The 22,247-nt window shown below is 39.4% G+C and overlaps 1 protein-coding gene across 2 annotated transcripts in view; it reads right to left on the bottom strand.

The window, feature by feature from the left end:
• Nucleotides 1-21,685, bottom strand: part of CCDC198 (coiled-coil domain containing 198) — a 31,505-nt gene extending 9,820 nt beyond the window's left edge. For both annotated transcript variants that reach the window (XM_060004490.1, XM_060004491.1), the window contains exons 1-3: nt 21,344-21,685; nt 18,881-18,965; nt 473-559 (exon numbers count right to left, since the gene is read on the bottom strand). In XM_060004490.1, coding sequence (XP_059860473.1) covers nt 473-559; nt 18,881-18,965; nt 21,344-21,564 — 393 coding nt within the window. In that variant the 5' untranslated portion in view covers nt 21,565-21,685. The remainder of the gene's footprint in view (nt 1-472; nt 560-18,880; nt 18,966-21,343) is intronic.
• Between the last annotated feature and the right edge of the window lie 562 nt (nt 21,686-22,247).

Below are 22,247 nucleotides of genomic sequence, written 5' to 3'. Positions count from 1 at the left end.
CTGTGGACATGAACTGTGGTGGCTATGTGAGCCTCAGGGAGGGGTCCATCTCTATGGGCACTGTCAGTATCACAAACATAGCCTTGGGGATCTAAAAGTACCTGGACATCTTTTATCAACTCAGTCATCTGTGGATGGCAGCATCTAGATGACTCTGAAATGAATCAGGGGAGGAAAGTGTTCACAAATTTGAACACTTCTAGAATCACCAATTTCCAAGTAAAATTCCTCTCTCTCATCTACATCTCCCTGTTTTCACCAGGCAGCAGAGAAGGGCTCAGAGTTCATCTGAGAGGCAAGAGTAATCACCAGTTGGAAGCAGGCCCAGAAGAGAATGGATAGCTTTGGAAAGTTCTAGCTCTGAATGACTTAATAGCTCTCTTTGCCTTTGAGATCTTCTGTGTGGGGAGTACAGGAAAAGGATGGCCAGCCCCCCAGTTCCCCACCCCCTCCAGGTTTTGCTGCCACTCACCTTGCCTTTGTGAGTCCTCCCAGCTTCTTCCTGGCTCAGGAGCCTTTCAGAAGTAATTACTTGTGGCAGGTCAATGGGTTCAAGCTTCTGGAAGTCCAACATTTAGAGTATTCAGCATTCCTCATGCCATGAGATGATGAAACATAAAAGCCAGATATTAAACTATCTTAACACTCTGCACGTATTCATGAGAGCACACAGGGAAGGCAGTTTCTACAGGATTACAGCTGTATCTGTGTGAAAGGCTTTTTGACCTATTTGGGTTCTTCAGTGTTCTCTTGCACTGTTGCCAGTGACTCATTGATCTAAATATTGGTCAGAGAGTTAAAGGATTAAGAATCATTTTCTGTCTGCATTTAGGGACTATGTCCACAGTTATCAAGCAACAAGTGTCTTAGAATATTAGAGATGAAAGAGGGGCCAGGAAGCTCCTTTACTTTATTTATCCCTTAACCACCCAGCTAAACTATTCTGGTCCTTAGGGAAGTAACCTATTTTAAGCTCTCCAGAGAAGCTCCCTCAGCCTCCTCAGTAATAATCACTGGTGCTTATGAGGCATATTGACAATGAAAATGCACTGTGCTAACAAATCTTAGACATGGATTTTTCCAGCAGGGCCTTGGCTTTATCAGGGAGGTGATGCTGAAGTTTCAAGCGGACACTGAGACTAGGCAGCAGGTGATGAACTAGTGATTTGCCGCCAGCCCTACCTGTCTTAGATGACTTAATTTGGAGCACTAGGAAGTGACTGAGCAGGCTTGGGAGACAAGGGCTGGTCTCTTCACATTGACATGCAATCAGGGACCTGAATTTATTTGTTCACTCAGTGATGACTTATTGAATGACTGCTACCGGCCAGGCATTGGGTTGCAATGCTCAACAAAAATGGGCATGGTCCCTCTTGGGGCTTACGATCTATGGGGAAACAAGTACACTTTTGCTTGTGTGATTATTTGATGAATAATTACAAACTGCGATTGGGGCTTTGAAGAAAAAGTCTGCAGGGTAGGACTATGACAAGATATAACTGGAGGACTCCACCTTGGGAATGAGGGGTTTTATGAATTGGATTATGTTCCCCCCAAATTCATATGTTGAAGCCCTAAACCACCTCCCCCCAGTACCTCAGAGTGTGACCTTATTGGGAAATAGGGTCCTTGCAGATATAATTAGTTAAGATGAGGTCATACTGGAATAGGGTGGACCCTCAATCCAATATGTCTGGTATCGTTATAAAAAGGAGAAGTTTGGATGCAGACATGCACACAGAGAGAATACCACGTGAAGATAAAGGCAGCAATTGGGGCGATGCTTTCACATGTCCAGGAATGCCAAAGATTGTCAACAAACCACCAGAAGCTAAGAGACAGGCATGGGACAGATTCTTCCACGTAGCCCCCAGAAGGAACCACCCCTGCCAACACCTTGATTTTGGACTTGTAGCTTCTAGAACTGTGAGACAATACATTTCTATTGTTTTAAGCCACACAGTTGTTGTACTCTGTTACCACAGCCCTAGAAAACTAATTCAAGGGACAGAGGGGTCAGGAGGCAGTCCAAGAAAGTTTCCTGAGGAAGTAATTTATTAGCAGCAGTTGGAAGGTTGGGAGTTTTCAGGGGATTGAGGAGTTCCAGGCAGAGGGAATCACATGGGCAATAGCCCCAAGGCAGGAGAGAGCATGATCTCTGGAAGGAACTGTAAGAAGTCAGTTGGCTGCAGTTGAGAGTGAGAGGAAGAGTGGCTCACATGGGACTGGAGAGGTAGGCAGGGGCCAGCTCATGAAGGGCCTGATGGGGCATCATGAAGACGTTGTCTTCTTAAGAGGAGCAGGCAGCCATTGACACATGTTAAGCTGAGTAGGGACATGCTACATTTGCTTAAAAAAATGATCACTCGAGCTGCAGTGTGGGAACTATACTGAAGAAGAGCAATTATGGATGTGGGTGAGCACTTAGGAAGACAAAGATGATGGGCTCATGGGGGGGAAATTGATGGGCTCCACAAATGTTTAGAACAGACCAAGCAAGATTCGTGATTGTTATTGAAGGAGAGTGACATGTCCAAATGACACCCAGATACAAAGGATGGATAGTGCTGTCATTTGCTGAGATGGGGAATCCTGGAAGAGGGCCACGTTTGGGTGGAATATAGAGGGGAGGTCTGTGCTGAAGATGCATGCTTGGGAATCATCCTTGGGTAGAGAATAACTGAAACCATAGGATGAATGAGGTCCAGAGTGAGGAGAGCAGAATCAAGGATGCCCCAGCACTGAGAGTTGGTGGATGGGGATGGGCTGGCCAAGGAGATGGAGGAATGATTGCTTCAGAAGCGGGAGGAAAACCAGGAGGACACCATGCCACAGAAACCAGTGTCAGCACCACACCCACCTTAGTCCAGCACTACAAGCAAATCCTAATATATTTTGAAAGTATTTTCCATTGTAGTCTGATTGGTTGCCTTATCAAGGGGTAGGCCTGGAAGCCAGTTTGTTCTTCAAGGTGACCAGAGTGAAAAGAGAGGGAGAGACCATGGAAAATGGTGGCCGAGCATCCAGCACTCATAAGGGGGAGCATGACTGGGGCCTCCTGCTCCTTCCCTGTAGAACAATTTCCTGGTCCCTGGGCTGGGCCTGAGCTGTTCTAGGGAGAACAGCCAGCAGCCCTTTCTGGTAGAGCAGCCCAAAGCTGAGCTGGCAAGGAAGGAAAGAAAGGCAAAGGATGTGGAGATGGGAAGGAGAGACAAAGCGGGAAGAACTCATCTCTGTGTTAGATGTGCCAGGCCATTTGCATTTGTGGAAGGAAGTGGTTCTCTGTCCTGGTCTCACCTCAGGTGAGGAAGTGAGGGATTTTTTTTTAACATAATAACTTAGCAATGAGGTAATGAGAGGTAATTAATACTAGCTAGAAAGAGGTTTGTTTGTTGTCCTGTCTCTCAACTCTGCAGAACCTAAAGATGCAGGGTAAATGACACCTGCTGGCACAGGAAGCAGCCACTGATCAAGTCAGAACCCTGAAGGAATGGAGAAGAAAAGGAAGGAGGAGGGAGACCAAGGGGAAGGAATATGCAGGAACCTATGGGAGGAAGACTCAGCAATGACTGAGGGGGATTTCGGGGTGAGGAGAGAAGAAGGAAGTGCTTGTGCCGTCCCCTGGACTTGGTTCAAGATTTGGTTCTTTCTGGTGATTAGGCCCATATGCCTTTGCAGCCACTGCCGTCCATCATGCCACGCTCACAATATGCCATTCAATCCCCACATGAACCCTGTGTATAATTATGGTGATTATCTGTTTCATGGGTTAATGAGTTGTACAAGTTTGCAGAGCTAGAAAGTGCTGATTCTGGGATTCAAACTCAGGTCTGTCCACTTCCAAATCCCATGTTCCTTTCTCCATACTTGTTTCTAAACCTGGTTTATTGTTAGAATCTCCTGGAATTAAAAAAAAAAATCCTAGGCTATTCATTGGGGATTGAGATTCAATAGGTCTGGGATATGTCCCAGCAGGAGGGAATATATATATATATATATATAAAATACAGGGTTGTTTGGCCTGAGGTGATCCAGCACTGGAAGCTACAGCCTCTTTCTTGAGGCTAATGGTGGACTCCAGGAGGGGTCATGCCAAGGAGTACCTCCCAGAACTTCTGCTGCCAGTGTCCTTGTCCCTGCAGTGAGCCACAGCCAGCCCCCACCTCTGCAGGAGACCCTCCAACACTAGCAGCCGTGTGACTGACAGGATCTTGGTGCTCCAGCTGGCTGTCAGGCCTGAGCCTCTGAGGTGGGAGAGCCAAGTTCAGGACACTGGACCACCAGAGACCTCCTGGCTCCACGTAATGTCAATCAGTGAGAGCTATCCTAGAGAACTATCTCAGTCTCAACGCTAAGACCCAGCTCCACTCAATGACCAGCAAGCTACAGTGTTGGACACCCCATGCCAAACAACTAGCAAGACAGGAACACAACCCCACCCATTAGCACAGAGGCTGCCTAAAATCATAATAAGTTCACAGACAACCCAAAACACACCACTAGTCGTGGTCCTGCCCACCAGAAAGACAAAATCCAGCCTCATCCATCAGAAAAAAGGCATCAGTCTACCAGGAAGCCTACACAAGCCACTGAACCAACCTTACCCACTGGGGGCAGACACCAATAACAACAGGATTAAGAACCTGCAGCCTGCAAAAAGGAGACCCCAAACACAGTTCGTTAAGCAAAATGAGAAGACAGAGAAACACGCAGCAGATGAAGGAGCAAGGTAAAAACCCACCAGACCAAACAAATGAAGAAGAAATAGGCAGTCTACCTGAAAAAGAATTCAGAGTAATGATAGTAATGATGATCCAAAATCTTGGAAATAGAATGGAGAAAATACAAGAAACATTTAACAAGGACCTAGAAGAACTAAACAGCAAACAAACGATGATGAACAACACAATAAATGAAATTAAAAATTCTCTAGAAGGAATCAATAGCAGAATAACTGAGGCAGAAAAACGGGTAAGTGACCTGGAAGATAAACTAGTGGAAATAACTACCGCAGAGCAGAATAAAGAAAAAAGAATGAAAAGAGTTGAGGACAGTCACAGAGACCTCTGGGACAACATTTGAATTATAGGGGTCCCAGAAGAAGAAGAGAAAAAGAAAGGGACTGAGAAAATATTTGAAGAGATTATAGTTGAAAACTTACCTAATATGGGAAAAGAAGTGGTCAATCAAGTCCAGGAAGCACAGAGAGTCCCATACAGGATAGATCCAAGGAGAAACATGCCCACACACATATTAAGCAAACTTTCACAAATTAAATACAAAGAAAAAATATTAAAAGCAGCAAGGGAAAAGCAACAAATAACATACAAGGAAATCCCCATAAGGTTAACAGCTGATCTTTCAGCAGAAACTCTGCAAGCCAGGAGGGAGTGGCAGGATATATTTAGAGTGATGAAAGGGAAAAACCTACAACCAAGATTACTCTACCCAGCAAGGATCTCATTCAGATTCAATGGAGAAATTAAAACCGTACAGACAAGCAAAAGCTAAGAGAATTCTGCACCACCAAACCAGCTTTACAACAAATCCTAAAGGAACTTCTCTAGGCAGGAAGCACAAGGGAAGAAAAAGACCCACAAAAACAAACCCAAAACAATTAAGAAAATGGTAATAGGAACATACATATTGATAATAACCATGAATGTAAATGATTAAATGCCCCAACCAAAAGACACAGACTGGCTGAATGTATACAAAAACCAGATCCATATATATGCTGTCTACAATAGACCCACTTCAGACCTAGGGACACATACAGACTGAAAGTGAGGGGATGGAAAAAGTTATTCCATGCAAATGGAAACCAAAAGAAAGCTGGAGTAGCAATTCTCATATCAGACAAAATAGACTTTAAAATAAAGACTATTACAAGAGACAAGGACACTACATAATGATCAAGGGATCAATCCAAGAAGAAAATAAATCAATTGTAAATATTTATGTACCCAACATAGGAGCACCTCAATACATAAGGCAAATGCTAACAGCCATAAAAGGGGAAATCGACAGTAACACAATCATAGTAGGGGATTTTTAACACCCCACTTTCACCAATGGACAGATCATCCAAAATGAAAATAAATAAGGAAACACAAGCTTTAAATGATACATTAAACAAGATGGACTTAATTGATATTTATAGGACATTCCATCCAAAAACAACAGAATACACTTTCTTCTCAAGTACTCATGGAACATTCTCCAGGATCGATCATATCTTGGGTCGCAAATCAAGGCTTGGTAAAGTTAAGAAAATTGACATCATATCAAGGATCTTTTCCGACCACAATGCTATGAGACTACATATCAATTATAGAAAAAAACTTTAAAAAACGGGCTTCCCTGGTGGCACAGTGGTTGAGAATCTGCCTACCAATGAAGGGGACGCGGGTTCAAGCACTGATTGGGGAAAACCCCACATGCTGTGGCACAACTAAGCCCTTGCACCACAACTACTGAGCCTGTGCTCTAGAGCCTTCGAGCCACAACTACTGAAGCCCACACACCTAGAACCCATGCTCCACAACAAGAGAAGCCATCACAATGAGAAGCCCATGCACCGCAACAAACAGTAGTGCCCGCCCACCGCAACTAGAGAAAAGTCCACGTGCAGTAATGAAGACCCAATGCTGCCAGAAATAAATAACTTACGTAATTTTAAAAAAAACTGTAAAAAATACAAACACATGGAGGCTAAAAATATGCTACTAAATAACCAAGAGATGACTGAAGAAATCAAAGAGGAAATCAAAAAATACCTAGAAACAAATGACAATGAAAACATGACAACTCAAAACCTATGAGATTCAGCAAAAGAAGTTCTACGAGGGAAGTTTATAGCAATACAGTCCTACCTCTAGAAACAAGAATAATCTCAAATAAACAACCTAAACTTACACTTAAAGCAATTAGAGAAGGAAAAACAAAACAACCCCAAAATTAGCAGAAGGAAAGAAATCATAAAGATCAGATCAGAAATAAATGAAGGAAACAATAGCAAAGATCAATAAAACTAAAAGCTGGTTCTTGGAGAAGATAAAATTGATAAACCATTAGCAAGACTCATAAGGGAAAAAAGGGAGAAGACTCAAATCAACAGAATTAGAAATGAGAAAGAAGTAACAACTGACACTGCAGAAATACAAAAGATCATGAGAGATTACTACAAGCAACTCTATGCCAATAAAATGGACAACCTGGAAGAAATGGACAAATTCTTAGAAAGGCACAACCTTCCGAGACTGAACCAGGAAGAAATAGAAAATATAAACACACCAATCACAAGCACTGAAATTGAAACTGTGATTAAAAATCTTCCAACAAACAAAAGTCCAGGACAAGATGGCTTCACAGGTGAATTTTATCAAACATTTAGAGAAGAGCTAACACCTATCCTCTCAAACTCTTCCAAAATATAGCAGAGGGAGGAACACTCCCAAACTCATTCTATGAGGCCACCATCACCCTAATACCAAAATCAAACAAATGTGTCACAAAAAAAAGAAAACTACAGGCCAATATCACTGATGAACATAGATGCAAAAATCCTCAACAAAATACTAGGAAACAGAATCCAACAGCATGTTAAAAGGATCATACACCATGACCAAGTGAAGTTTACCCCAGAAATGCAAGGATTCTTCAATATACAGAAATTAATCAATGTGATACACCAGATTAACAAATTGAAGGAGAAAAACCCTATGAATGATCGTCTCAATAGATGCAGAAAAAGCTTCTGACAAAATTCAACACCCATTTATGATAAAAACCCTCCAGAAAGTAGGCATAGAGCGAACCTACCTCAACATTATAAAGGCCATATATGACAAACCCACAGCCAACATCATCCTCAATGGTGAAAAATGGAAACCATTTCCACTAAGATCAGGAAGAAGGCAAGGTTGCCCACTCTCACCACTACTATTCAACACAGTTTTGGAAGTTTTAGGCACAGCAATCAGAGAAGAAAAAGAAATAAAAGGAATCCAAATCAGAAAAGAGTAAGTAAGGCTGTCACTGTTTGCAGATGACATGATACTATACATAGAGAATCCTAAAGATGTTACCAGAAAACTACTAGAGCTAATCAATGAATTTGGTAGAGTTGCAGGATACAAAATTAATGCACAGAAATCTCTGGCATTCCTATATACTAATGATAAAAAATCTGAAAGAGAAATTAAGGAAACACTCCCATTTACCATTGCAACAAAAAGAATAAAATACCTAGGAATAAAGCTACCTAAGGAGACAAAAGACCTGTATGCAGAAAACTATAAGACACTGATGAAAGAAATTAAAGATGATATTAAACAAATGGAGAGATATGCCATGTTCTTGGATTGGAAGAATCAACATTGTGAAAATGACTCTACTACCCAAAGCAATCTACAGATTCAATGCAATCCCTATCAAACTACCACTGGCATTTTTCACAGAACTAGAACAAAAAATTTTAAAATTTGTATGGAAACACAAAAGACCCCGAATAGCCAAAGCAATCTTGAGAAAGATAAACAGAGCTGGAGGAATCAGGCTCCCTGACTTCAGACTATACTACAAAGCTATAGTAATCAAGACAGTATGGTACTGGCACAAAAGCAGAAATATAGATCAATGGAACAGGATAGAAAGCCCAGAGATAAACCCATGCACATTATGGTCACCTTATCTTTGATAAAGGAAGCAAGGATATACGATGGGGAAAAGACAGCCTCTTCAGTAAGTGGTGCAGGGAAAACTGGACAGCTACATGTAAAAGAATGAGATTAGAACATTCCCTAACACCATACATAAAAATAAACTCAAAATGGATTTAAGTCCTAAATGTAAGGCCAGACACTATAAAACTCTCAGAGGAAAACATAGATAGAACACCCTATGACATAAATCACAGCAAGATCCTTTTTGACCCACCTCCTAGAGAAATGGAAATAAAAACAAACATAAACAAATGGGACCTAATGAAACTTCAAAGCTTTTGCACAGCAAAGGAAACCATAAACAAGACCAAAACACAAACCTCAGAATGGGAGAAAATATTTGCAAATGAAGCAGTGGACAAAGAATTAATCTCCAAAATATACAAGCAACTCATGGAGCTCAATATCAAAAACACAAGTAACCCAATCCAAAAATGGGCAGAAGACCTAAACAGACATTTCTCTAAAGAAAATATACAGATTGCCAACAAACGCATGAAAGGATGCTCAACATGACTAATCATTAGGGAAATGTAAATCAAAGCTACAATGAGGTATCACCTCACACCAGTCAGAATGGCCAGCATCAAAAAATCTACAAACAATAAACGTTGGAGAGGGTGTGAAGAAAGGGGAACCCTCTTGCGCTGTTGGTGGGAATGTAAATTGATACAGCCACTATGGAGAACAGTATTGAAGTTCCTTAAAAAACTACAAATAGAACTACCATATGACCCAGCAATCCCACTACTGGGCATATACCCTGAGAAAACCATAATTCAAAAAGAGTCATGTACCAAAATGTTCATTGCAGCTCTATTTACAATAGCCAGGACATGGAAGCAACCTCAGTGTCCATCAACAGATGAATGGATAAAGAAGATGTGGCACATATATACAATGGAATATTACTCAGCCATAAAAAGTAACGCAACTGATTTATTTGTAGTGAGTTGGATGGACCTAGAGACTGTCATACAGAGTGAATTAAGTCAGAAAGAGAAAAATACTGTATGCTAACACATATATACGGAATCTAAAAAAAAAAAGAATATGGTCAGAAGTACCTAGGGTTAAGACGGGAATAAAGATGCAGACCTACTAGAGAATGGACTGGAGGATACAGGGGTTGGGAATAGTAAGCTGGGACAAAGTGAGAGAGTGGCATGGACATATATACACTACCAAACGTAAAATAGCTAGCTAGTGGGAAGCAGCCACATAGCACAGGGAGATTAGCTCGGTGCTTTGTGACCACCTAGAGGGGTGGGATAGGGAGAGGGTAAGGAGGGAGGTGCAAGAGGGAAGAGATATGCGGACATATGTATATGTATAACTGATTAACTTTGTTATAAAGCAGAAACTAACACACCATTGTAAAGCAATTATACTCCAATAAAGATGTTAAAACATATACACATGTATGTATTTATATGTATTATATATCTTTATATGTATTATAAATATATATATTTACATGTATATATTTGATTAATACAATTTATGTTTTAGAGAGATTTAGGTTCACAGCAGAATTGAGCAGAAAGTACAGAGTTCTCATACCCCCATCTCCGTACACGCACAACCTCCCTACTATCAACATCCCTCACTAGAGCGCTACCTTCGTTACAATCATTGAGCCTACATTGGTGCATCATTATTGCTCAAAGTCCATAGTTTACATTAAGGCTTACTCTTGATGTTATACATTCCCTGCGTTTGGACAAATGTATAATGACATATACCCACCATTGTAGCATCATATAGACAGTTTCACAGTCCCCCAAACCCTCTGTGCTCTGCCTACTCATTTTTCTCTCCCCACAAACACCTGACAACCACGAATATTTTTACTGTCTACACAGTTTTACGTTTTCCAGAATGTCATCAAGTTGGAATCATATACTATGTAGTCTTTTCAGATTGGTTTCTTTCACTTAGCAATATGCATTTGTGTTTCCTCCATGTGTTTTCATGGCTTGATAGCTCAATTCTTTTTATTGCTGAGTAATATTCCATTGTCTGGATATGCCACAGTTTATTTATCCATTCACCTACTAAAGGACATATTGGTTGCTTCCAAGTTTTGGCATTATGAATAAAGCTGCTATAAACATTCGTGTGTAGATTTTTGTGTGGATATGAGTTTTCAGTTCATTTGGGTAGATAACCAAGAAAAGTGATTGCTAGATTGTCTGGTAAGAATATGTGTAGTTTTGTAAGAAACTGCCAAACTGTCTTCTAAAGTGCCTGTACTACTTTACCTTCCTACCAGCAATGTATGAGAGTTTCTGATGTTCCACATCCATGTCAGCATTTGGTGTTGTCAGTGCTCTGGACTTTGGCCATTCTCATAGGTGTGTAGTAGTATTTCATTGTTGTTTTAATTGCAATTCCCTAATGACATATGATGTTGAATATCATTTCATATGGTTACTTGCCATCTGTATATCTTCTTCTCCTCGTATTCTCTTGACATTGTCTATCACAGAACAGAAGTTCTTAATTTTAATGGAGTCGAGCTTATCAGTTGTTTCTTTGGAACATGTATTTTTCAAAACTCTCCAGAGGATTCTGAAGATTTCCTAGGGTGGTGTCCACTGGCCTCCAGACTCCCTCCACTCAGTAAAGGCGCTACATCAAAATAGACCAGGGAGGATTTGTTTGTGGAGCATTATTGAAAAATTGAGTCTGAAGAAGCCTGCTATTTAAATATTTTCAGCTATTTAAAATAGTCTATCCATAAGTTCTAGAGCCAGCTTTTTCTTTGAAAGTATGAATATATATGATTCTATTTTCAGCCTCATTTTCAGTTCTGATAATGGTTAAGTAGTAAGTATCTTTAAGTACTCTCTCCAGGCAATGACTTTCTTTCTGGCCTTTGATAAGAACCTAAAGAATGCCATTCCTCCACAAACGGCACTAGATGGCAGTAGCTAACATTGCAAATAGGATCCCCTGGTTAAATCGTCTGCACTTGCCTTGAGAAGCACTGCAGAAAAGTGTTGGAAAACTGGCATCTCCAAACAGACCAGTCAAATGAAATTGCCTCAGAATTCTGGGTTCATATCAATGTTTCTTTTCCCTGCCTGGGAAGCAAGATTCCTCACTTCATCATCTTCGGAGAGAATACAATGGGAGGAATTACTGGAGAATTGGTAGAATGATGCCTGTTTTTATTTCATGATATAAAAAATGATTATTTGTCTAAAGATTTCTGGATTATTTGGCTTCTCAAAGAAAACAAATGGTCAGGATAATCAGTTGGCGTGTCAGCTAGGAGATTCAGGAAAGGAGATTAAATCAAGCGTAAGGCACAGAGCCTGGTGACAACCACTAACCTGAGATGGTTGGTTATGTTTACTAACAGGAAGAGAAAGGTGGGTAGGAGCAATTCGAAGAACTGTAAAGTTTGTTTGGTATCATGACTTAAGAATGTGTCTTTTAAGTTTCTGGGAAGAAGGTAAAGGTGTCCAAGACAGATTGGAGCAAGAAACTACAAGGCCAAGGCATTGCAGTGAGTTCACATTTCAGTAACATTCTTTGATTCAAATAACCAGCAATGAAAAATAAAACATAAACCAAATAAGATGTGGTCAGGCTTTAATGCAAGAAAAATATCTCTCTGGATCAGAAAATGGAACAGAAAACTTGGGGGAAGCTGATTCATAAGGCATTTAGGGCTCCTGATGGCTGTGAGTTATTTCTGTAGGCTAAAGGAGACCTCAAAAATGCTCCATATAAGAAGGGAAAGTAGAGCCAGGCTCACAGGGGCCTGAGTTTAAACTCGGGGGCTGAGTTGTTCTCACCTCTCTCCCCAGTCCAAGAGCTGCATCAAAACGTAAGCCGGAAGATTTGTTTTACAGGCATTATCAAAAAGTTGAATAAGAAGCTAAGACTTTATAACAATCAACTTAAAAGCTTAGGTAAATGGATAATTTTCTGGGAAATATAAGTTAACATAATTGCATCGGGAAGAAATAAGATACCTATAAGATATCTAAATCAACTAAGAACCATTCTTTTACTAATTAAGTAAGCAGGAAAATTTCTCTTTCCCCAAAAGTGGTCAAAGATGGTTTCACAGGCCCGTTTTATTAGATTTTTAAGGAACAGATAAGAACTATGCTAAATCAAATGTTTTAGAGAACAGAAAAAATGGAAAGGTAATCAACTCCTCTTATAAAACTAGTATGACCACGAGAAAAAAAACTGGAAAAAGACAGCATAGGGAAATTATAGAACAACTCCACTTATGAAAATATCAGTAGGTACAAAAATCCTAAGCATATAAAATTCAGCAGTGTATTTATATATGTATCTCATGGCCCAGTAGGATTTATATCAGGAATGCAAGCATGGTTCACATCATAAAATCTATTAGTGTGATATATTAGGTCAACCGGTTAAAAAGAAAATCCATAAGATCATTTTAATAGATTATTTACTAGATGGAGGGAAAACATCAATAAAATTCAACACTCAGTCCTGGGAAAAACTCTTAGCCTACCAGGAATAAGAGAAATGAGAGAAATGCCCATAATTTAGTAAACAGCATTGTGACAGATATCTTCCATTTGTTTCTCCAGATCCACTTATCACATTTCTCTACCCTGTTCTCTGCCTATAACGAGTAAGCAATTTCTCCTGCCTTCTGGCTTCCTATTGGGTTCAACTGCTAAAGAATCCTGGTAGGAAATCTGAGAGGAGAAAGAGAATGAGGTCAGGATATTTCTTCTTCTGTCTCCTCCCTGCAAGGCATGTTGGGTTGGCTGTGTCCCACTGTTTCCCTCAGAGCAGCTCCCTCTACCTCACTCTTCCCTTCCAGGTTCTAGAAGTCCCTTGGCCTAGATATAGCTACTTCTTACTGCCGCTAGTGGTTATTGCAATACCCCCTCTGGTTCCCTTCATCCAAACCTCGGTACAATTACCTGTAAAGAAAACTTCCCTGAATTGTCCTAATTCGAATGTACCATCTCTTTCCTTTCGGGACTCTGACAAGCATCTATCAAAATCCTATTGCGAATGTATTTCGCTTTAGAACCAGTCCCGTTAATGTCACAGATAAGGCAAGGATGTCCATTATTACTGCTTGTGTTCAAAATTGCAAGGGAAGTTTTAGTCAATGCAAAAGTCAAGAAAACCAGTACAAGGAACAATTGGGAAGAAAGAGAAGAAATTATTTCTGTTTATAGAAGATATTGTCTACATAGAAAGTCAGGAAGAATCTATAGACAATTAGAACTACCAAGGTATTTCAATCAAGTTGTAGAACACAAAATTTAATACACAAAAATTATTAGCTTTCTTTTTTTTTCTTTTTTCTTTTCGGCTGTGTTGAGTCTTTGTTGCTGTGTGCAGCCTTTCTCCAGTTGTGGCGAGTGGGAGCTACTCTTCGTTGAGGTGTGCAGGCTTCTCATTGTGGTGGCTTCTCTTGTTGTGAAGCACAGGCTCTAGGCATACGGGCTTCAGTAGTTGTGACACGTGGGTTCAGTAGTTATGGCTCGCAGGCTCTAGAGCACAGGCTCAGTAGTTGCGGCGCACGGGCTTAGTTGCTCCGTGGCACGTGAGATCTTCCCAGACCAGAGATCGAACCCATGTCCCCTGCATTGGCAGGCGATTCTTAACCACAGCGCCACCAGGGAAGTCCCCACAAAAATTATTAGCTTTCTTATTCACCAATAATAATCATTTAGAAAATTAAATGGGAAAAATACCTCATTCATTGTAGGATGTAAAAACCAAATGAGATATTTTGATGGCCAGTTGTATGTGTCAACTTGGCTAGGCTACAGTGTCCAGTTATTCAAGCACTAACCTAGGTGTTGCTGTGAAATTCTTTTGTAGATGTGATTAAAGCCAATAATCAGTTGACTTTAAGGGAGATTATTTTAGATAATCTGGGTGGGCATGATTCAATCAATTGAAAGGCCTTAAGAGCAAAGCTGAGGTTTTCCAGAAGAAGAGGAAATTCTTCTTGTGGACAGCAGCTTCACCTCATGCCCTACAGTTCCAGTCTGCCCTTCCTGACGGCCTGTCCTATGATTTCAAACTTGCCTTGCCAGTCCACCTCCACTGTCATGTAACCAATTCCTTGCAATGTCTCTTAATATATGTCTCCTTCTATAGGTTCTTTTCTCTGGTTGAACCCTGACTGATACAGGTATCAAGAAACAAACCTAAAAATATACCACACAAGGCCCCTGTGGAGAAATTATGAAACATTATTGAAAGATCTAAAAGAAAATGTGGCTAAATGGAGATTTACATCATGTTTATGGTTTAAAAGACTCAGTATTGTAAACTTGGTTAATTTCCCCCAAATCTATGAATGCATTCCAATCAGAATGCTGACAAGGTTTTTTTGTGGAACTTGACAAGAAGATCCAAACTTTACATGGAAGAGCAAAGGACTGTAAATAGCAAAGACAATTTTGAAGAAGAATAAGGTGAAGGGACTTGCCAAACTAGATATTAAGACTTAGCTTAAAGGTACATAATTAGGACAGGATGGAATTCCTGTGGATATACAAGTAGGCCGGTGCAACAGAAGAGAGAGCTCAGAAGCAGACTCATTAAGATCTGGATATTGGATACGTGACAGAAGCAACATTTCAAATCAGTGGTCACAATGGATGATTCCATAGAGTTCTGGGGCAATAAAATAATCAAATGGAAAAAACGTAAAATTAGCCTCCAATTTCACACCTGCATACAAATGAACTTAAGATGGATTAGGACCTAAATATGAAAAGTTAAAGATTACAAATTTTAGAAATAAATAAGGATATCTTTATGAACTTAGGGAATTAAAAATTTTCCTTGACAAGATATGAGATACAAAACATAAAGATTAAGATTGAGAAATCTGACAACATTAAAGTCTTTGTGTACACACACACACATACACACAACAAAATGAAAAGGCAAACCATAGATTGAAGATACTTGCAACACATATAACTAACAAAGGACTACATCTAAAATATATAAAGAACTGTCACAGATCATAAAGAAAGAGATCATAGAAAATGGGCAAAGGATTAGAATAAGTAAGGAAAGAGAATAAGTTTGTGTCGAATTGTCTAATACCTCAAAGAGTATAATGAAATCATTCAGGTCGGAATCACTCTCCTCATCCCTCACAGCCGTCTTTATGCTCATCTTTCTCTTCTCTCCATTCATTCTTTCAACACTGATTAACACATACTTAGTGATCACCCTTTATGTGCCAGCTACTGTTCTAGACACTTGGATATTAGTGAAGATGACAGACAAAAATCCCTGCCCCTGTGAAGATTATATTCTAGCATTGAGGTGGAGTGTGCAGGTAGTAAAAAAAAAAAAAAGAAAAACACACAATGAACTTAACACATAAGCAAATTGCTTGGTGTGTTAGATGGAAATAAGCGCCCCAGAGAAAAGACAGTGAAGGGTCTAGGGGATCAGGAATGCCAGAGTAAGGGCTACAGTTGTCAATAGGCTGTCATATAAGCCTTATAGGGAAAGTGAGCTTTAAGAAAATCTTTGGAGATGAGGGAGTCATCCAAGGAGATCACCTGAGGAAACTCTATACGTGGGGTGCGGTGGGAGTGGGGGACCATCTCCACCTTAGGCTGGACCTGAGATGGTTGGATGAGAAGGTGAATCACCCAGAAGGGACGGTGATGGTCAACTCTTCAACATAGGGCGGGTACATTTGATTCAGAGTTCCCTGGCAGAGCTTCTCAGATCTTAGCCGCTCTGAGTTGGAGAACCTTAGTTCAGGACCTGCTGTTTACTTGAGGAGTAGATGTTCAAGAAGTGGAGTACGCCAAATATGAAACTCAAATTATTTAGGATGCAATTAGATTTGGTTTAATAATTAAAAATACTTTTAGAATTTTCTTTGTTAAACGTTAGGCTATTAATTAGCACGTCATGGGAACCCAGAGGTTATTATTCTCTCAAAAACCCATTTTTGGTAGAAAATGTGCTGAGCCTCATTTGTGAAGATAATTATAGTTTATATCTTTGGGAGTGTCTGCCAAGTTCACAGTGATTTCACTCTTCTCTGGGAGCTGCCTCTAGAATCTATAGGGAGTGGCAGTTGGTGGGGAGTGGCATTTGGTGGCGGTGGGGAGGGCTCCCCTGCCCACATTTCTACTGCATGAGCATATTCTCTGGTCATAGCTCATTGGAACAGAGCTAGAATCATGAGCTAAACTGAGCCAATAGCATCTTTTCTCCCAGGAATTTTGAATCAGACCCAAGAGGGCCAGACTAGTCGGTTTGGCTGGAATTATGAGATGCAAATTCAAGGTGGCCATATTTCACCAAGCCGTCTTGAGGACTAGAGAAAGTTGACCTGCAAGAAGAGATTAAAGCAAATGCACAGAGAGAGTTCTTCTGCCTTTCACATTCCAGGACATAGCTCTTCCCTGAAGTCTAGATGCCTCCCATCTTTTGAGTTCCTTAAAACACTCCTATATCCTTATAATTTATCGCATTGGTTGCTTTGGCTGGTCCATTTGACTTCTAATACAGTTATGTTACAGGTCTGAAATAGCGGGGAGCTCACTTTGATTTTTTTTCCCCACCAGGGATAATGGATCTCATTCATTCATCTGTTCATTCATTCCTTTATTCATAAACTTTCGAGGGATACATATTAAGTGTTAGTGACTAAATACGTAACACTGAATGAGATGTTGTTTTTATGCTCAAATAATTCATCTTGATTCTTCATTTTTAAGGTGGGTGGCTGGGATGTGGGGAATGCAGTCTTTGACTCTGAAATACCAAATTTCTCTTTTTGAGTTTGATTGACTTGAGAGAATCAAAGCCTGACTCTAGCTTATTTAGGGTTGATAGATATAAAAAAGTACTTTGTGAACTATAGGTTGGTACACAAATATTTTTCACTAGTTATAGTGATATCTTCTATTTGAGTTATTCGGCTTAGAGTCTTCACAGGAATATATATTAAATGAGCTCCTTTGAAAGGATACCTTTGATTTAGGAATAAAATGTAAGTTTTTAAAATTGCCACTTTAGCTAGAGATATGCTCAAAAATTTTAAAATTAGATATCAATTTGATAGAATTACACTTTATTTTCCAGTAACTAAGCAATATTTTGAGGTTTCTAATATTTTGGGAAAAGATACTTTTTCTGTGTGACCAAAAGATATAATCACTTCAAATAATGATTGTGAGATTCTGGAGAAGACAGGTAAATAAAAACTAACGTTAAAAGAAATAATCCCCAACAAATGAGCTCAAATACCCCTGGGATTAGTCCAGACACCTGGGTGAGTTGTGTAGCAGGTGGGGTTTAGTTCCAATTCCCTTTTCCAAATGTCAGTGATAGATCCTGCTCACAAGAGAGCCCCAGACCTTCCTTTTAGCTGATGCTCAGTTTTAAGGACCCACTCAGATCTCTTTCCCCTTCTAGGATGAGAGTTCTTAAAATTTATAGTTCTCTACAGGGAATTCATTAAATATTTATTAAGGTGAATGTATTTTACCTTAAAGCTCTTGCTTTGCTGCCTTGAAATCCAATGTCCTCAATTTAGACAACCAGTTAACATTTAGAACAATGAAAAGTTAGGGATAGAAGGGTTGTTGAGATCATCTATGCCGATGGTTAAGAGCACAGGCTTTGGAGGCCTGGTTGATATGTGGCCCCTGTTGTCCTTGGGCAAGTCACTTAATCTCTGAAGCACATGTATGAAACAAAGATAATACTTCCTTTCTCATAGAGGGGTATGAGGATTAAATGAATGATGTAGATCATTGTTGCTTAGAGTGTATCAGACTTGTAACAGGTGGTAATTGAATAGTAGTAGTGGTTGTTACTGTTGTTATTTATTACAGTGATTTCCTTACAGTCATCCAACTAATAAGTGCAAGATTCAGGTCCTCTGTGCCCCATTATGTTTATGTCTTTAGTACTATACTTCTTTCTTTTGGTGGTGGTCTTAAAAGTGAAATCATTACAAAAGGAAATCCTAAAGAAATATGGCTTTTGCATTGACAACATTCTCTTTAACAACACTGTCATTCTCATTAGCTTAGTCATTGTCAATATCCCTCTTCTATGATTATAGTTAAAAAGGAATGTTACCATTAAATCCAAGAAATTCCTTATGAAGCCTTTTAAATGCGTCTTACTTGAAGTCTTCGGGGTGGATGCCTTTTAATAATACTTGTTTCTCCCTGTTCCAGTGGGATGTCAAAATACATGGCCCTCGGTCCTTGAAGGGTTGGAGAGAAACAAAAACAAACTATTAAAAGCAATTTACTATTAAATTAGACTGGTCATTAGTTATTAGACTTTGTTAACACAATTTTGTATCTTCAGTTCTATATGTCTAACCGATAGGTTGAATGTGGAAATGAAACACATAAAGCAGGGGCCCTACGTAACTGCAAATGATAAAATATTAGCCTAGATACAGGACTTAATTTCTGCTTTCATCATTTCCTCCCCAGACTAATATTTAGAAGAAGAGCTGCACAATTAACCACGTATTGAGTGCAAGTGTTATTCAGACATAGAATTTAGCTTGGAAAATAGAAACTTATTGATTTGTTTTAATTTCATGAAATCTCCCTCAAATAGGAAATCCGAAAACATATAGCTGTAAGAAATGAAAATAAGTTCTCTTTTCAGATAAAATAGATAAATAGGTGGATAGGTATTAGACAGAGAGATGATAAAGAAATGGAACTTGAGTGTGTAATAGGAGTATGCAACGTTTAGCATTGAATGTTCCCAATTAAATAGTCCCCCCATCTAGGGAAATGAATTCCCACAAGTTGCTACTATAATACAACATATCAGTATTCTTTCCTGATAAAATAACCCAGGGCTACAGAGTTAAGCCTCATTAGGAAACAGAGAAGCTCAAGAGGTCCATATAGATTTCATTTTTCAGTTTGATTATCCTGGGCCCTTGGGACTACTACCGTGACCAATGCTAATGCTACATGAATGACGTTCTTGTCCTTTCCTCTTAACAATCTGGAAACATTCTGATTTCTAGATTGTTGTGTAGACTATCCTATAGTGCCACTTTGCATTTTAAATGGAAAGATCCATGGGTAATTATATGTTTCTATCCTTAAGACATTTGAATGATCACCTTAAGAACTTCTCTATGTCCTTATTGTCTTTCGAGAGATGCCAGTATATTGAGCAAGACCAAAAACATGTTGCATTTAAAAATGTAAATATTTCCAGCAAAATTGTTTTCAGCAATGTGGCTACTTATTTTTATGCCATGATTTGAGTAATATCACCCCGTTATTTAATTTGATACTGCTGAAATGGCATAGGCTGTGTTACTTTTACCCCTGATTTATAGGTGAAGAAAATTGATGAAGTAACTTGCCCAAAGTCATATTATTTGGTATTTGGTGGAGCTGGGGTTAGAATATGGGCCCCTTGAAAATAGTGTTCAGAATGCTTACCATCCGTTGTTATTTATTTTTAATGAGATCTTGCAATTTCAAAAATAAGAACATTTCCCAGTTGGGACTCTTAACATGTTAGAATCAGCTTTTACCTGTCAGTTACCAAAATCTTAAAACTCTAGATGGAAGGTTTGGGTAAAAAAGGAATTATTCAATGAAACTAAGAGGAATATTCCTACTCACATGCTTAGGAAGTTGAAAACATTAAAAAAAAAAAAAAAGGCCATGTAGAACCAGTCAAAGGTTGTCAGTTCTGTAGAAAGTAGCCATGAAAATCATTCTAGGTAAGAGCTACTAGGTGCTGAAAGGGAATATATGGCTTTATGGCCAATAATGGGAACTTATTTGTGTTAATAATCCAGAATGTGAAGAAAAGAAAAAACAACATGCATATATATGTGTGTGTGTGTGTATATATATATAAAATATATATGTATATATATATATGCATGTATCTCTTCCCAAGTTAGAACGTCAGTTTAAGTATCATCTGTTTAAGTATCATCATGGTTGTCATAAAACATTCTATGTCTTGTGAAATATCCCAGGAGAATTTATAGCCACATCTGGCTCAGAGCTTCCCATCATAATAGGAAAAATTCTCTTAGTTTTGCGTATGACCATGAAGAATAAGGGGCTGGGGAGAGGGTGCCCCATCCGCTCATCTGTACTGCAATAAATCAATTCAGTTTGGGGTGGTTTCCAAATTCACATCACAATGGATTCACTCCTAAAGTACTGCTTTGCAAAACAACAAAGCCTGATGCAAGAAACAGTACTGAAGAGAATGATTTAAATTTAGAATCTAACTGAAACATATGATTGTCCTAACTATCACATCTTTATCTATAGAATTTTAATTGCCTGGCAAAGCTAGGTATAAACATCCAAAGCACTATAAACCAAGCTGACACAAAATGATTTTTTTCCTTCTCATGTGGAATGGTGAAAAGCCCTTAGTACACAGTTTACACACCTATTCTAATGTGCCCAGAATACTTACAACTGACAAACATTGTCACCCTTTGAAAGATGTTCTCTTATATTTCAGTAATTTAGAAACTTTCAGAGATTATAGAGATAGACAGTCAGGTAAATCTATCAATAGCACTCCTCGGCCCAAATCCACAAATCTCACGCTGGGTTTTACATTTATCTGCAGAATATCTTCCATACCAGGTCTCTCTTAGAGGTGGCAACTGCCCTTCCAAAGCTTTATTCCGTTCCTCCAGTCTTGCAAACGAATATGAGCTCTTTTCTTCTGGATTCTCAGTGAATACAAAGTCCACAGGGCCGGCTGAGGGAGTCTCTTCCTCTTTGTTTTGCAAAGGTGCTACCTTGGTCACCTTTGGGTGAGCCTTAGAGTGGCTCAGGCCCATTTCACATTAAAGACAGTCAGTGTAAAACCATGAGGTTAGTAGTTTGGGGTCTTTAATATAGCTTGTTTTAATCAAGGGATTTCCGAAGTTAACCCAGCTCTAAAGCAGTCGTTTCCTTCATAACATCTGTGTAGCTTTATTTCACTACACACTAACACTTTGGCCACTTCCTGGGAGGCTGGTTTCCATGGAGACTGCCCTTCAACTCCTACTTTGCCATTTCAGACCCAAAGAATCCAGTTAAACATTGACTTGGTTATGCCTACTTTCTGAAAGACTCAGTGGTAGGAAGAGAAACCACTATTGATCATTAAACAAATCTCTAACACCAGGAAGGCCATTAACAGAGATGGAGAGCAGGGGTTCAGAGGTCTTAAATTTGACCCTTTCATTGGTCTTAAATTGGACCCTTTCATTGTGTGTACCTTCAAACATCATCTGTAAGAATTACCAACTGAGAAGAGCTAAGTCACCTTTGGAAATAACAGGAACTAATCATCTAGGGCTTTGTTAATCTTTAATCTTAATTGAAGAATTTATCTTCCAAATAGGAAACAGCAGAGTAGCTAAAATAATTTTTCTGTCAATAATTTGAATTGCCTTTGAAGGAGATGAATACATTACAGGAGGGCAGGGAGACAATAGCACTTTTTTCCTGGGGATGAGGGGACAAAATTCTTGAA

Source organism: Delphinus delphis, chromosome 2 (genome assembly GCF_949987515.2).
Source record: "Delphinus delphis chromosome 2, mDelDel1.2, whole genome shotgun sequence".
Taxonomy (NCBI): Eukaryota; Metazoa; Chordata; class Mammalia; order Artiodactyla; family Delphinidae; genus Delphinus; species Delphinus delphis.
This window is presented reverse-complemented; position numbering and strand designations above follow the sequence as displayed.